This window comes from Sinocyclocheilus anshuiensis, unplaced genomic scaffold, assembly GCF_001515605.1.
Source record: "Sinocyclocheilus anshuiensis isolate Anshui unplaced genomic scaffold, SAMN03320099.WGS_v1.1 scaffold429, whole genome shotgun sequence".
Lineage (NCBI taxonomy): Eukaryota > Metazoa > Chordata > Actinopteri > Cypriniformes > Cyprinidae > Sinocyclocheilus > Sinocyclocheilus anshuiensis.
Window position 1 is genome coordinate 125,796 of NW_015539859.1, and position 14,882 is coordinate 140,677.

A 14,882-nucleotide genomic window follows, 5' to 3' on the forward strand; every position below is an offset into this window, starting at 1 on the left:
AAGAGAGACATGCAAAATATGCAGACCGGGGGATTGCCAGGACTGACATTCTCAGTTTCATTGGTTTGTTTGAGTTCTTCATGATACTGGGTGGTCATATCTGGAACTTGCACAAATGATGCAACATCCTAACAGAATATAAAGGAAATAGTTGACAAACTTTCACACAACCCACTTTTATTAATGAAAAATTATAATCTCTCAGAAAAACAAAAATTTAAAAATGTGAAATATTTTAAACAACCTATTTCACACACATCAAACTTTTATAAAAATGTGTAGCTTCATTCCTGTTATAATACAGTAATTAAAACAGTAATAAAATCAGGAGATGACTTTGATGCTGAGATGAGAAGGTAGTGAACAGTACTTGCCATTAGAAACCCGTAGCAGCTTAGTAGTGTCATAACATTCGCTTGCCTGTTTTTTGCATGTTTGTTACTTCATTTAACAAATTGTTAAATATGTTTATAATGCACTCAAACTTTCTTCATATAAGTTAACAAAACTCAGTTAAATTGATATAAAGGCTTAAAACAAAGAAATAGGAGACAAAATGCCCTGTTGAGGGAACAAAAATATTGCAAATTTGTACATCCTCAGGCCTTGTGATTTATCTGTATAGTAAGGTCTAGTGGCCGTCACCCCGCAGTCTTGCAGGGTCCGTTTTACTCATGCAGTCTTTAAGACTATCCTTCAGTTGGACCAGCTGCTCAGAATGGCTGGCTAGTGTCCCATTGACCTGCACCAGGAAGCTGTCCGAATGTCTTTCCAGCTCACTGCGGATTCTCTCAAGGTCATCGGCTAGCTCACCTAGGCTGCCACACTGTCCTTCAACCTGGGTGATTCGACTTTCCACCCCAGACACTTCCTGTTGCATTCCCTGCGTTGTGGTGCGACAACCCTGCAGCTCCCCAGCTAGCCTCCGCCGCAAGCTCTGGAGTTCTGCCTTCAACTGGATTAGCCTCCGCTCCCCGGCTCCAAGCATAGATGCCTGTCGTTCCACCAGACCTGAGATTTCCTGCACCCGCGTGACCAGCCGGTTTTCCCGCTCCTGCCAGGTGGAATTCACCTGGCCGACTTCTCGAGCAAACAGGCTGACCGAATCGCATAGCCCTTTCAAGGTACGATTGACAGAGTTGACGTTGATCTTCAGGAGTGTGATTTCCCCCTGGATGGAGCCCTCTGCGTCTTGCTGAGATAGATGTGTAAGGACACTCTGTAAGGTGCTGTTGAGATGGTCCAGTTTGCTTGAATGCACGGCCAGGCGGTCCAGCATCTTCTTTTCTGTTTCCTTACAGTCCTCTACCTCAGTCTTGATGAGGGCCATCTCTGGGCTAGAGGCAGGGGAGCAGGCAGAGGTGCAGAGGAGCTCAAGGATGGACATCTGCTTCTGCATCCCATCTAAGTCAGCCTCCACCCTCCTCCGAATACTGTCAATCTCTGTCTCCAGTGCTGGCACCACTTGCCCCTCTAGCAGTGCCGGTGCTGTGGCATTGCTCAACTCCTCAACTGCTACAAACAAACGTCGCTCTAATGTCTTTAGCTTATCATCTAGCAAAGTCTTAAACCCATCCAGGGAGCTGAACTCAGACCCTAACCCATCTTGGTGTCTATGTTCAGAGGCATTAATTTTGCCCTCCATGTCCACCAGCCGGGTCTCCAGCCGGGTCTCGATGTGGAGCGTCTGGTCAGTCAGGTCCACTTGTAGCTGCCTCTGGGACTCAGTCAGTCCTGTAATTGAGTCCTCCAGCTGGACCATCCTCTGGGTCAGGCTGTTTATTTCGCCACAGCAGCTCTCGGTTACAGTCAGACCCTGGATCTGTGCCTGTAGCTCACCTAGCTCTTTCCTCAAGCCCGTCTCACTGCCGTCCAGCGAGATTTGGATCTGTTCTTGACCTGTTAGGTGCTCTTTGTGACACTGCTGCTGAACCTAATGACAGGACACATGAGATGTTATTTTAACAACTGGAAGGATTAGGTGAATCAATTTTGTATCATAGATAATAATGCGCTGCCTCAGTGTTTTGTTATGTAAAGTTTAATCCTAATGCAAAATCTAGCGTAGCGTTAGTTCTGCACTGTAAAATCCAATAGTTTACCTTACTTAGATTTAGTTAGTTATCTTTACTTAGTTGTTATACTTACTAGGTTTTATTAAGTTACAGCTACTTTCAATCATCTTTGACGATAGTGGTCCTGACAGAAATGAATGAGTTATTTATCTCTTAGATTAATAAATCCCAACTCATATATATATAACCCAGGGCTCTACAGTGCAGTAATTTCAAAATTACGGCATTACTGCAAAATTACTGCAATCATACAGAGAAAGAGCTTTGCTACTGTGCAACATGATGCAAAAATGAATGCATGCTTGAATATTGATATGTTTGCTGATCTACGGGAGAGTCCAGTTAATGTTAAATAATATTAATTAACAATTAATATTTGCGAGCAGTCTTCATCACAAAGGTGAGGTAGTTAATGTGCTGAATGTTCACAGTATCATGATAATCAAGTTATAACATCAAACCTAAAAGAGGTGTATGAGCAAGTGTATCAATCTTGTTTCTAAATTGTCGTAATTATTAATTTAGTGTTCACTCAGTTTTCCCTGCTTGTGTATATCTACTGTATGCTGCAATGTGACATATTGATGTATTTCAAAAACTGAATTTTGACTGTGCCCTTTTGAATTCATGCCATCTTCAAATAAAATGTAAATGTAAATGCCTTATACAGTATGCTGTTATTTAGAGCTTTATTAGAGATTTAGTTTAATTTAGTTTAATTAGAGATTTTTTTTATTTATGTGCCCCCGTAATCTTAAATCAAGATCTTGAAGCTTGTATAAATATCAAAATGGGAAAGAAAAGTCAGTCGCAATTTCCGCTTCATGCTGACTTAAATTAGAACAAATAAAAGAAACGCCATCATGCACAAGTGTCCAACTAGTTCCTAGCGCAAAGCTCAGTGATCAACACACCTGACCGATTCTCTCATCACAGTGGCTCTCCAAACCCGTCAGTCTCCTCTCAAAGCCATCGAGGACCTCCGCCCTCATGCCGGTCAATCTGGAGTCCAGAAGTTCCTCTAGATGCCGCTGATCTCCAGGGATGAGCCTCCCTGTGGCAGTGTCTATCAGCTTCTTTAGCTGGCCGTCGTGTCCCATCACCATCCCATGGATCTCGTCCAGCATGTCGCTCTTGGCCCTCAGCTCATCTTTGACCTCCATCACCCTTCCCACCAACTCTCCAAAACCAGGGAGGTTCTCTTCGCCGTCTAAGCCATTCGACGTGCCCTCTGGGATCAGCCCGAAGCCCACAGAGGTATCCAGCAGCCGCGGGGCGCCACCGAGCAAGGTGATCAGCATCTTCTTAGTGTCCTCCCGAAGAGAGACTCGCAGACGTTCCTCCATGCCAGTCACCAAGCCATTCAAGGTGTCCAGATCTTGAGAGAGTTTACGAAGGTTTTCTTCAATGCGGTCTAAACGTTCACCAGAGACTCCTGCTTTTGGACCTTAGAAGTGAGTAAAAGATAACTTTTACAACTTTACAAACTACATTTAGGAAATTAGAAAGGCGTAGATCAGGGCTTCCCATCTGCAGGGGGTTTGTGAAAAGCTAATAATATACATTATAAAATTTAAATAAATAAATTAGGCTGCATGATAACAGCAGTAAATGATACACAGTAAATGTGGCAAACTGTGCTGTGAGTTTAACATGCATTTGGGAATGCAACATGCTCTAGGATTTGCACCTTCATATAATTTCCAAGGTTTTTGTTCACAGAAGTTTACAGCATTTCATGTTGTGAGGAGTTAAAATGTTTAAAGCTTGAGAGTTTGATTATTGAAAGTGACGAATTTATGATATAAATACTATTATTGCAACTTATAGTGTTAAATAATATTATTATAATTATTATCAAATATTTATTTCAAATGTATATATTTAACTAAATTGATATATTTTACATATTTAAATGTATTCTAAATTAAATATATATTCTGATATATTTATTTTACAGTACAGTTGTAATTTACAACTATAATATTTGACCCTGGAGCACAAAAGCAGTCTTAAATCGCTGGGGTATAATTGTAGCAATAGTCAACAATACATTGTGTGGGTCAAAATTATTGATTTCTCTTTTTTGCCAAAAATCATTAGGATATTAAGTAAAGATCATGTTCCATGAAGATATTTTGTAAATTTCCTACTGTAAATATATCAAAACTTAATTTTTGATTAGTAATATCCATTGCTAAGAACTTAATTTGGACAACTTTAAAGACGATTTTCTCAATATTTTTATTTTTATTTTTGCACCCTCAGATTCCAGATTTTCAAATAGTTGTATCTCGGCTAAATATTATCCTATCCTAACAAACCATACATCAATGGAAAGATTATTTATTCAGCTTTCAGATGATGTATAAAACCCAATTTCGAAAAATTGACCCTTATGAATGGTTTTGTGCTCAAGGGTCACTCCAGGGTTTCTCTCTTAAATTTCATAATTAAAGCAAAATAATAATAACATTACTACTACTACTACTACTACTACTATTATTATCATTATTATTATTCAGTTTGATTGTGTTTCTAAAACACCAATGTGAATGTAATGTAGACTCAGCAACAAATATATTTATTTATACATTTATCATGGGGTATTTCAAGAAAATATTTGAAGTTTGGCTGACAAAAAAAAAAGTTTGGGAAACCCCTGGAGTAGATTATAAAAAATAATAATAATCACCATCATCATCATTACTTTATCATAATCTGTGTTTTGTTTTGTTTTTTACAACTATACTTAACCCAAATGTTAATATTAATTGCAGTGTTCATAGTCAAATTGCTAATGGTGGCACATTGAGAGTTGTGTGAGCTGTGTAATTTGCACTTACCATAAGTTGTTTTAGGAGTCTCTGGTGGCAGGTATCCACTAGGGATGGGCTTGTTGTCAGGGTGACCTCCAGGAAAGGGGAATGGTTTACCAGGCTCCAGCCTTGATACAGGGATATTGGGATGACCCCTGGCGTAACCCTTCAGCCCGGGCCGAGGGAAAGAGCCTTTGAAGGGTGGCATCATTGCATCCGGGTTGGAGGTCGTCCCATCACCGCAGTTCTCTCCAGAGTAACCTGGGCAGCAATGCCACTCCAGTTCAGTGATGGTTTTATAAACGATTTTGTACTGTGGTTTAAAGAGTGTCCGATACCTGCAGGGAAAAACACACTGAATGTCACAGAACTTCACACTTCGCCATCCATTCGCCCTGTGTACATCAGTTAGAATTAAATCAGTGAGGAGATAAGCTTCAGGAGTTTTATTCACTGATGTTCAGGCATGACAGTAATGATGCAGCCTATTATACAGTTTAAAAACACATGCTTCCATATTTCAGATGGAGATGGAGTTTGAGTATCTCACACATGTTTACATACAGATGCCACATAATATATAATATTAATATAATATTAACAGTACTCAGAGTTGCCACTAGAGGGCTCAAACACCAAATAACACCGCAAATGGTATCAATAACAAAATAGCTTCTAACATATATCATTCGCTGTTTTTTAACCAAGTCTGAAATATTTGAGACCATCTTTCTCCTGCTATTTTGAAAAATATAAATTCCCCATTTGGAACTAAATTTTGTTGTAACACTAAAACCCCTCCATGTTATTCCATTCAAGAATCATAGTGCTTGACTTACATGAGCACAGGACATTTCTGTCCCCATATGCACTTGGTAGTGTACTCCGGTTTGACATATGTGGCCACTCCATCTTGCATTACACAGGTGACGTTCTTCTGGACAACGTAGGCACAGAAGTTCCTGTTATAAAGAAAGAAACATGAAAAATCAATCAAAGTCTGAAAAGATACGATCTTATTAGAAGTGTTACGAGTTTTGTGATGGAAACCATCATATATTATTTCACTTTAGAAGTGTGAAAGTAAAATTACTTTTTCACCGAGCAAAATAACATCAGCTACCCAAGGAATAAAGTTAAGGTTTTAACATCCTCACAAAAACTATAAAAATGCAGCAAAATGATTCATTCAAGCATCAAATCACCTAATCAATAAGCATTAAAGCAACTCAGCAGTCCAGCATTCCAAGCTGAACCTGCCATCAGAGTTCACTATGAACACATTCACTCACATCCATTCAAACTTTTACATCTGAAGTGCAACTATAGCAACTGCCTAGAGTCCACCGCAACGAGAAACAACAGAGAGAGAGAGAGATACTGGCTATGTAGCAAAAATAGCATGTGAAACAGTATAGATTAAGCAGCGACAAACAGTTTAAACAATAATATGCCTCATGAACTCATTATGAGACATGTTTATTTTTGCAGCTTTTGTTTATCTATCATCTGTCTATTTATTTATTTACTATGTTGAGTAAAATTTCTTCATTTTTAACAGTTTGATCAAATAATGACTCAAAAAAGAGATCAAAACCATGATTGATATTGTGAACGGGTCATTCATCAGACAGTAAATGGAAGGTCAAGTTGTATGATTTGTATTGTTGGACACAGTATTTCTATTCGGTGCACTTTGTTATATAGTGCACATTTAGCAATTATGGTAGGTCAATGGATATCCCGTGCATACTAAAATATGCATACTGTGTGCTGCATACTGCAAAAATAACAGTAATAGACTGACCAGGTCAATAAATTGTCAATATTTTACAATTTTGTGATTTGTATTGCATTTTATATCATTAAAATGTATTATATCATGTATAACATAATATGTGTACTATATATCTGATTTTATAGTGGCTTTCCTCTCAGCCACTGAAAATGTTTACTAAAAAAGTATAGTATATACTTGTTTACTAACTCATACCAAGGGACTCAAATTCGGAGCCACATCATACAGTAATTACACAGTTCAACAGCTGTTGAGATCTGATTTATGGCTGTCTAATGCTATCTGCTGTGAAATGAACACACTTTTGTTACACATACATAACACATAAGGAAACCCACATTTGGCCATAAATATGCACTGTACAGCCCACATATACATGTGTCTAAACACACAGAGTGCCCATAGTAAGAAGAGTATGTGATTGAAGAGCAGCCATGCGTTGCTGTACTGGAGTTGGCATTTTCCAAGCGAGCCTGGAGCAAAACTCAAAGTCCTGCTGTTCAACAGTGGTACTGCTTCAGAGATCTGGGCTGTTACAGAGCTTCAGTCATTCACAGCGTGTAAGAGAGTTCAGGTGTAGTGACCCCTGACATTAACGAATCTAATTACAAGTGTGGTCAGGGAACTAACCTGGGATTTTGGTAGAAATTCACATTACTATCTTAAAGCAGCCTCGAGATTCTTAAAAATATGTATATTTTTATTGATATTTGCAATTTTTGCAATTCAACTGTGGGTCTATAAAACACCATTATTAGCATGCATATTACTAACATATTGGATGTTTATTAGTACTTATTAACATATTATTAAGCACATATTAATGCCTTATGCAAATGAGGAGTTTATTGAGGCAAAAGTTGTAGTTAATAGTTAATTAAAAGTGTGAATTGGTCCCCAAACTAAAGTGTGACAAATTACTTATTATACAACAAAAGTCGTAAAAAAAGTATGTCAAAATTTGTATTTTGTGAATAATAGACCATTTCTCACTTACAGTAACTAAAAAAGACCCCTGTGACTTGCCTTCTTTAGTAGGTGGCATTAAACAGATCTGTGCAAACACTGAAAATGAAGGGAATAAATACATACATAAATAACTAAAGGTAGAGGATCTAGAATTTCTGCCTGCGTGTAATGAAAAACAGACTTTGGCATTCAGCATTTGTTTGTCAGGTGAGCACACACTTGGAAGAAAAAGACAAGCTCTGTAGTCAAGCAAAATGAGTCCAGGTGTCCAAATGTTCCCCATGTATACATAACCCGATTCAACCATATCTACACGGGTTCATTCAATCAACGTGAAATTATGCCCACAGGAAGAACAAGAGAAAACGTTACACATAAAGAGTGTGTTCATGTTAGACGTGTCAAAGTTTCAAGCATTGCTTAAGTTTCTGTCAGTGACTGCAAAAAACAAATGTTCAGCAACAAAAACCCCTTTACAAGAATTGCATGCATTTGTGTTTGTTCACACGGAACAAAGAACTTGCGATGCTGCTCGAATTACAGTATCATGACTTGTGAAAGGACAAATTAACACATTGTCAGGCATGTAAAGTGATCAAAGAGCCTCCTGTGATGCATTAAACAGCGCCTGTGATCTGTGTGTTGCAAATGAAAGACGAATATTAGCTGTGCAGGCTGATCTCCCAAACCACAAAGACCACACAGCATGAGGAAAACGTGTGTTCATCTGTCAGAGGAATGGTGTAAAGAGGCATTTGAGACTGTTGGAGACATATTTCCGCTGCTGTGTCTTCTGTGTGTGCCGGATTCATCTCAGGAGATAAAATGCAGTGAAGAATAGATAATGTGAGGGGGCTCAGTACATACACCTGAGGTACACCACTTGAAAAAAGAGAAGCAAAATTAATCTCAGCCGTCTAATGCATATTGCAAAATAAAGCTGGACAGCACTAGTGAATATGGCAAGCTCCAATCAGATTGCCCGACTGCAACAGTTTCTGGAAGTCTGAAAGTGGGAGGTTTTTAACAGTCTAATAATTGGATTTTATGAGGTTTGTGGTTTCAAATTTCAATCAAGTTTCATTTGAGCCATTTAGTAGCTAGTAAATATTTATCTATTTCATATAACCCATTAGTGGTTGGTAATTGTACATGCCAGTCACATTATCTCTTCCTGTCTAAGTGGGACGTTATTGTCCAGAATAAGCTGATAAATGAACCAGACTTGGACCAACTGGCTACATGTGACTAGCATAAAAAACAGCCACACAACTACCAAGCCACACAAATTGTTTTAGACCATCATGTAGCTCAGGATTTGGCTGTGGATTTTCATAATCTAAATATAAATGGCCAGCATTGTTTAAAATGACCCCCAGTCACCCCTGAGTAATGCACAGGCATGTCATAAGCTTTTAATGGCACTTAACGCTTACAGTTGTGAGATGGAGTTGTGCCAGAATGTCCCCTTGTTCTCCATATAAATATCTCTATCCATTTTTTCATTGTTCTTTCTATCTCATCCACTCTCTCACTCGCACTAATGGAAGCAATCTTTCATCGGTCACTGGGTTCAGTCATTGGTCATGTCTTAAAGAGTCGTTCTTGAAGGGATGGGGCTACTGACAGTATAAATATGGAGATACGATGCATGGAGGCTTTTTAGGATCCATTAACCAAAGAAAGAGGAGCTGCTACATGCTATTGAACAATGGGATACATTTAGTACTCAGATACTGTATCCGTCCTCCAGAATAGCCAGAGTTCAGAGAAGCAATATAAATGGACTTTCACTCATGCTAATTTGACCTGCTCTCATGGACAGCATTCAATGACACATGCAGAAATAGATGGATCAGTTATTTTCTACCTAATCACTATGGAACGCATCTGTGGCAAGGTGTCAATTACCATGTATAAATGAACAGGAAATATGTTTAAAGTACACTTTAAGCCAAAAATTCCAAAGCAGAACATCTTTGTCTCTGGCAGTCCTACTGTAAAGCTGTTCATAACTGTACATTTATCTTTTTTATATAATAATAATTTTGAGATGGGCTGCGTTCCTGGATGGGGAAACTTCTGGTTATCTGCCAGAGGTGTCATGGTCTGGCCGGTTAGCATGGTCCAGTTAGGCCCTGCTGGTACAATAAATGCTGTAACAACGTCATTCTGCTGCCAATAAGGATCTTCACAAATCACAAATATTTATTTATATCAAAGTAGATGTTTTGCCAGTGACAAATTATTTCAGAGAATATCAAATTAACTTTCAGACATTTGGATGTCAAAGCTCAGGATAATCACTAGTGAAAAGCTTGAGGCTCTACTACGTTCTTGTGGCTCCTACAGCTAATCAGGATTATCATGATGCCACATGGCATGGTTACATGGCATTTATTGGCTGAAACAGAACTGTCAAGTAATCACTACTTTCTACTACTGGACCTATTAAAGTTTTCACACAACCCAATGTGCTGACTTTTATTGGGTGATATGATCTTAATAGAATCAGTATTTAAAATAACACACTCTTTCATCACTAGCAAAGCACTTAGGTGAATGGGATATTAGTAAATGAATCCCACCAGTCTCATGCTGAGAAGATGCATCATTTTTAAAAGTTGGATAAACTTCAAATGCATTGTATATTCTAAACATTTATTTGTGTGGGGTGTCTGCTTGCATGTTAAGCTTCTGTAATAATGACATAACTTTAAACATTTCTCGTTCATTTAAACAGCTTGTATGTGTTATGTGTAGACATACACAAAAAATCTAAATTGTTGTTTGTGTCAACAGATGTGTCACAGATGCTGTCCATAGACATTAGATAAGTCAGAATCACATACTTTCATGAACCATCGCAGTCTGTTAACTGACCGCCTAATGCATACTGTGACAAACTGACAACTGGAAAGATGTAATCTGATTTCTGTTAATATTGAAATGTATCGATATTTTTTTAACTGGTGTTACAGATGATTTTTCAGCAACTGGGTTGCTGCCTATGTAAAGTGTTCCAGACAGTCTTATGAGGCTTTATTTCAGTTTGAATGTTGTCTTATAAACTTACTTTGTTTTGAAATGGAACCACAGTCCCTGACTTTTTAGGCAGTGCATTTAATACAGATTTACTGTACTTAATGTGCTCAGTACTCAAGGGGGCGATATAGTTACCGACAAATGTCTGTGCCGTTAAACCAGATGTTTATTGGGTAAAATAGCTAGCCAGCTATAAACATGTCAAGAGGACTTTTTTAAAGGAATATACTAAGAAATGCAGGTGTCTAATTGATGAATTTGGGTGCATATTAGGACCATATTTTAGGTCTAAATGTATGATTATTATTATGATTGAGCATGCATGTTAAAACATCAAGAGTTTAGATTTAGTCAGTCAAATGACCTCTCTCTTTCACATACTACTCCTGTGAGCTTAGGGTCAGCCAGTGGTAAAACAGTGATGTACAGTGGGTACGGAAAGTATTCAGACCCCCTTAAATTTTTCACTCTTTGTTATATTGCAGCCATTTGCTAAAATCATTTAAGTTTAATTTTATTACATGTTGCTGTGCCAAATTAAAAACTCAAATTCGTCTTAGTTGTATATCAACAAGACGCAGCTGCTGTTTGCAGAAATTGATCTTTCAGTTGCACTGAATGATATAAAGAGAAAAATGTGAAACATATGAGAAACATTTACAACTAAAATTACATCAAGATCCCGCTGGCAAAGATGTTAGTTAGCTAGACATAATGACTTTGTGTAAATCTTGGATGCTTTCTTCTCATATGTTCTTTATTAAATGATGAGCTCTTGTGATGTGCTAATCAGGTTTAGTCGTACAGACAACTACACGTGACATTTTCCTGGACACGTTTGTTGATGGGATGCTCATTCACGTGTGCAATATGTGTTATATACAGTAATTAAGGATATGCATCATAGTTTCTAACTCAAATATATAATGTTGACAAATGTATGTAAACACATAACTCACCTGCAGGAATTCATGTATACCAGATACAGTATGTATACAGCATATATAAACAAATCATATAAACAATAAACAAATCAAACATAATATTATTTACTATCTGCCCAGATAATACACACTCTCAGAAAAACAGTAGTGAGGTGGTACCCTTCCAAAAGGTACTAGTATGTACTTTTAAAGTACTAATACTGTATGTACCCTTTAGGGGTAAATTATGTAAATGATGTAGCTTTTAGCTTTTGCACCTAGGGTATCACCCCAATGACAGCTTTGCACCTTTTTTGTGTTCAATAACGAGTCGACGTGCAATTCAAAATGCACCTCACATGCACCTTCTTTTTCGTTGTACCGTAGTAGATATTAGCATTCTATGGTGAATCTTCTCAGTCAGGTCGAATACTCCCTTGTGAAAATTAAGTGAGCTTAATTGTATTGTATGTGCACTTGTAATTTTTATTTATTTATTTTTTAACTGTACTTGCAGATAATGTAATATTAATTAAATAAAAGACCACTTAAGTGAACTTAAAGCGAGTTCACTTTCATGACTGTTTTTAACACACTCAAGTAAACTTTTAAAATGTGCACTTTGCAGTAGTGTTTTTTAAGTTAAATCTTTACCTTAAAGTACATTTTAAATCAATGTTTTAATAATCTTTTTGTCATCCTTAAGAAGAACATTTTGATGTGTTGACTAAAATACTAAAGCACATATAAAGTACTTAATTGCAATTTATCTGTAGTTATTTATTACATTTACAGTTAATATATTTAAAATGTACTAAATTGTAACTTCATCGTTACTAATGTGTAATGACAACTATATTTAAAGACATGACACACATATTTTAATAGAAATAACATCAAAGTTAATTTTAGTTTACCACAAATGCATGTCAGTACATTTGGTAGTACACTTTAACCATATTTCAAAGATGATGGAAGAATTATGATATTGCATGTAAAATGATATACTCTAAGTAATCATAAGTCCTACTTAAGTGGGTCAAAAATTGCATTTAATATAACTTTAAACTATAACAATTTTTCATTTAATTGTAAATAACATCCAATGAAGTGTTTGAAAACAGATTTATTTTGCAATGAAGTGTATTCTTTAGTGTGTATTGTGTAATGTGTAAGTGTATTCACTTTCTAATGTACAGTATATTCCTTCCATCATAAGTACTCTTTTTAAGTGTATGCTAAAGTGTACTTCTATTTCACAAAGGTTGTTAAAGCAGAGAACATTTCCCTTTGTTTGTCCAATATTGGATGGAATATCTTCACTGAGCTCATTGCAATGCATTCTGGGATTGCCTTTTTGTTGAAGTAGATGCTGCCTTAGATTGTGGCCAAAAGAAGTTATCTTAGAAGGCAGTATAATCATGCTGTCTACCGTTTGGAACAGCCTTCGCATCAGGAACATGCCAAAGATGCCTTAAAATGCTGACTGCTGTGATTTACCCTAGTGATCAAACATGTTCAGATATACAACCGGTTTGTGTGGTAGCAGAAGCTGCTCAGAACATGGGTCACTGAGGACAGATGAGGCAGATACAACTGCACTGCCAACATTTGCAATCGGCATTTGATACCACTGGCATTTCAGAATTCCTATGCCAGCAAGTCTTTGATGTGGATTTTCTGAACATGCCAACTACTTATCTTTGAGCCGGATTCAAATTGCTCCAGAACGACTTTTGGAACAAAATGTGTTGATTTTAGGACATTTATACTGACTTCAGACAGTATAAAACAGAATACTCTATACATAAAGTATAATATTTTTTTTAGAGTCCATTCCAAGTAACTAACTCTGGCAAAACAAAGATTCACAAACAGTGACGTAAACATTAGGAAGCTTGGGAATGGGTACATTATCAAAGTTGAGAGCCACCGAGTTGAGACATAGTCCTAATTGTAATGTGTAAAGATAAAATACATATTCCTACAATTTTTTGGCCACACTTTATATTATGTGGCCTTAACTACTATGTAATTAACCATTTAAAGCAGTTTACTTATTATGGCCAGACATGCTGATGCATTGTAAGTACAAGTAAAGTACTTTTATATGCATTTAATTCATTTTTGTACTTGCACTGTTAATTTTACCCCTAGCAGTAACCCAAACCCTTACCCCGAAAATCTCCAACCCTAACCCTACCCTTACTCTTAAACATAACCATGCCTCAAACTCATTGACAATACATGTGGGAATTTGTAGTTGCACAGTAAATCCAGAGTCTTATATGTATTTTAAGGGATTGTTCACCCAAAAATGAAAATTTGCTTTTAATTTACTCACCCTCAGGCCATCCATGATGTAAATGTAATAAAACACTAATAAGATAGTAAATAATGTTCAGTTTCTTGCACAGACTGATCATTTCACTCATAAGACCTCAATATATCGTCAGAAGCCACGGGTATTATATCTTTTTTTTTACTCTCAAAGTGACAGTAGCCAAGGACTTGCATTTTATGAATCACTGAGGACCACGGTTTCAGCTAAAAATCTTCAGTAACACTTTAGATTAGGGAACACTGTTCACTATTAACTAGTTGCTTATTAACATGCAGATTACTAGTATATTGGCTGTTTATTAGTGCTTATAAGTGCCTTATTCTGCATGACCATGTTTTAAATCCTTTAGCCTTATCCCTTACCTACACTTAACAACTACCTTACTAACTATTAATAAGCAGCAAATTAGGAGTTATTGAGAGAAAACTCATAATTAATAGTGAATGTGTTCCCTAATCAAACATGCTACCAAATCGTGTGTAATTATAAAAGAATCAGAAAATGTTGTTTAAAATAGTTGCAGATGAAGCATGTGAAACTGCAGGACGCTGCTGTCAATTCTTGACGTTTCATTCCTTGTGCAGAGCACACACACTAATGCGAGATAAATTGGGCTTCTGTGCAGTACACACACAAATAAAGCTTTACTGGTGACTTACTTATGGTGGCCCGTCGGTTTTCCAGGGTTGTACTGCTGGACGCTCCCAGACTTGTGTAGATTATATCTGTATGGGCTTCCATAGAGAGTTCCCTTGGCATCCGCTGAAGTCAGTAGCAGTGTGACTAACAGAAGACCCCCGTACGCGAATGTCCCCCTCATCTTTAAGTAGCAGAGCAAAGGTTGACAAAAGCACTTGCAGAAAAATCCATAAAGTGGAAGTGCACAGAGAAAGTGTATAGAAAGCAAAA

The 14,882-nt window shown here is 37.2% G+C and overlaps 1 protein-coding gene across 1 annotated transcript; it reads right to left on the reverse strand.

Moving 5' to 3' along the window:
* Nucleotides 1–631: 631 nt before the first annotated feature.
* On the reverse strand, nt 632–14,793 carry LOC107684899 (EMILIN-3-like). Its single transcript, XM_016481287.1, has 5 exons — nt 14,633–14,793; nt 5,734–5,856; nt 4,922–5,232; nt 2,990–3,522; nt 632–1,933 (listed from the first exon to the last, which is right to left on the reverse strand). Exons 1-5 carry the CDS (start codon nt 14,791–14,793, stop codon nt 632–634), a joined length of 2,430 nt encoding a protein of 809 aa, XP_016336773.1.
* Nucleotides 14,794–14,882: the final 89 nt, after the last annotated feature.

Coding starts and splice junctions, on each gene's coding strand:
- LOC107684899 (XM_016481287.1), bottom strand. CDS start 14,793: ATGAGGGGGACATTCGCGTACGGGGGTCTTCTGTTAGTCACACTGCTA. Junction 5,857..14,632: donor AAACCGACGGGCCACCATAA/GTAAGTCACCAG, acceptor TCTTTATAACAG/GAACTTCTGTGCCTACGTTG. Junction 1,934..2,989: donor GTGATGAGAGAATCGGTCAG/GTGTGTTGATCA, acceptor TCCTGTCATTAG/GTTCAGCAGCAGTGTCACAA.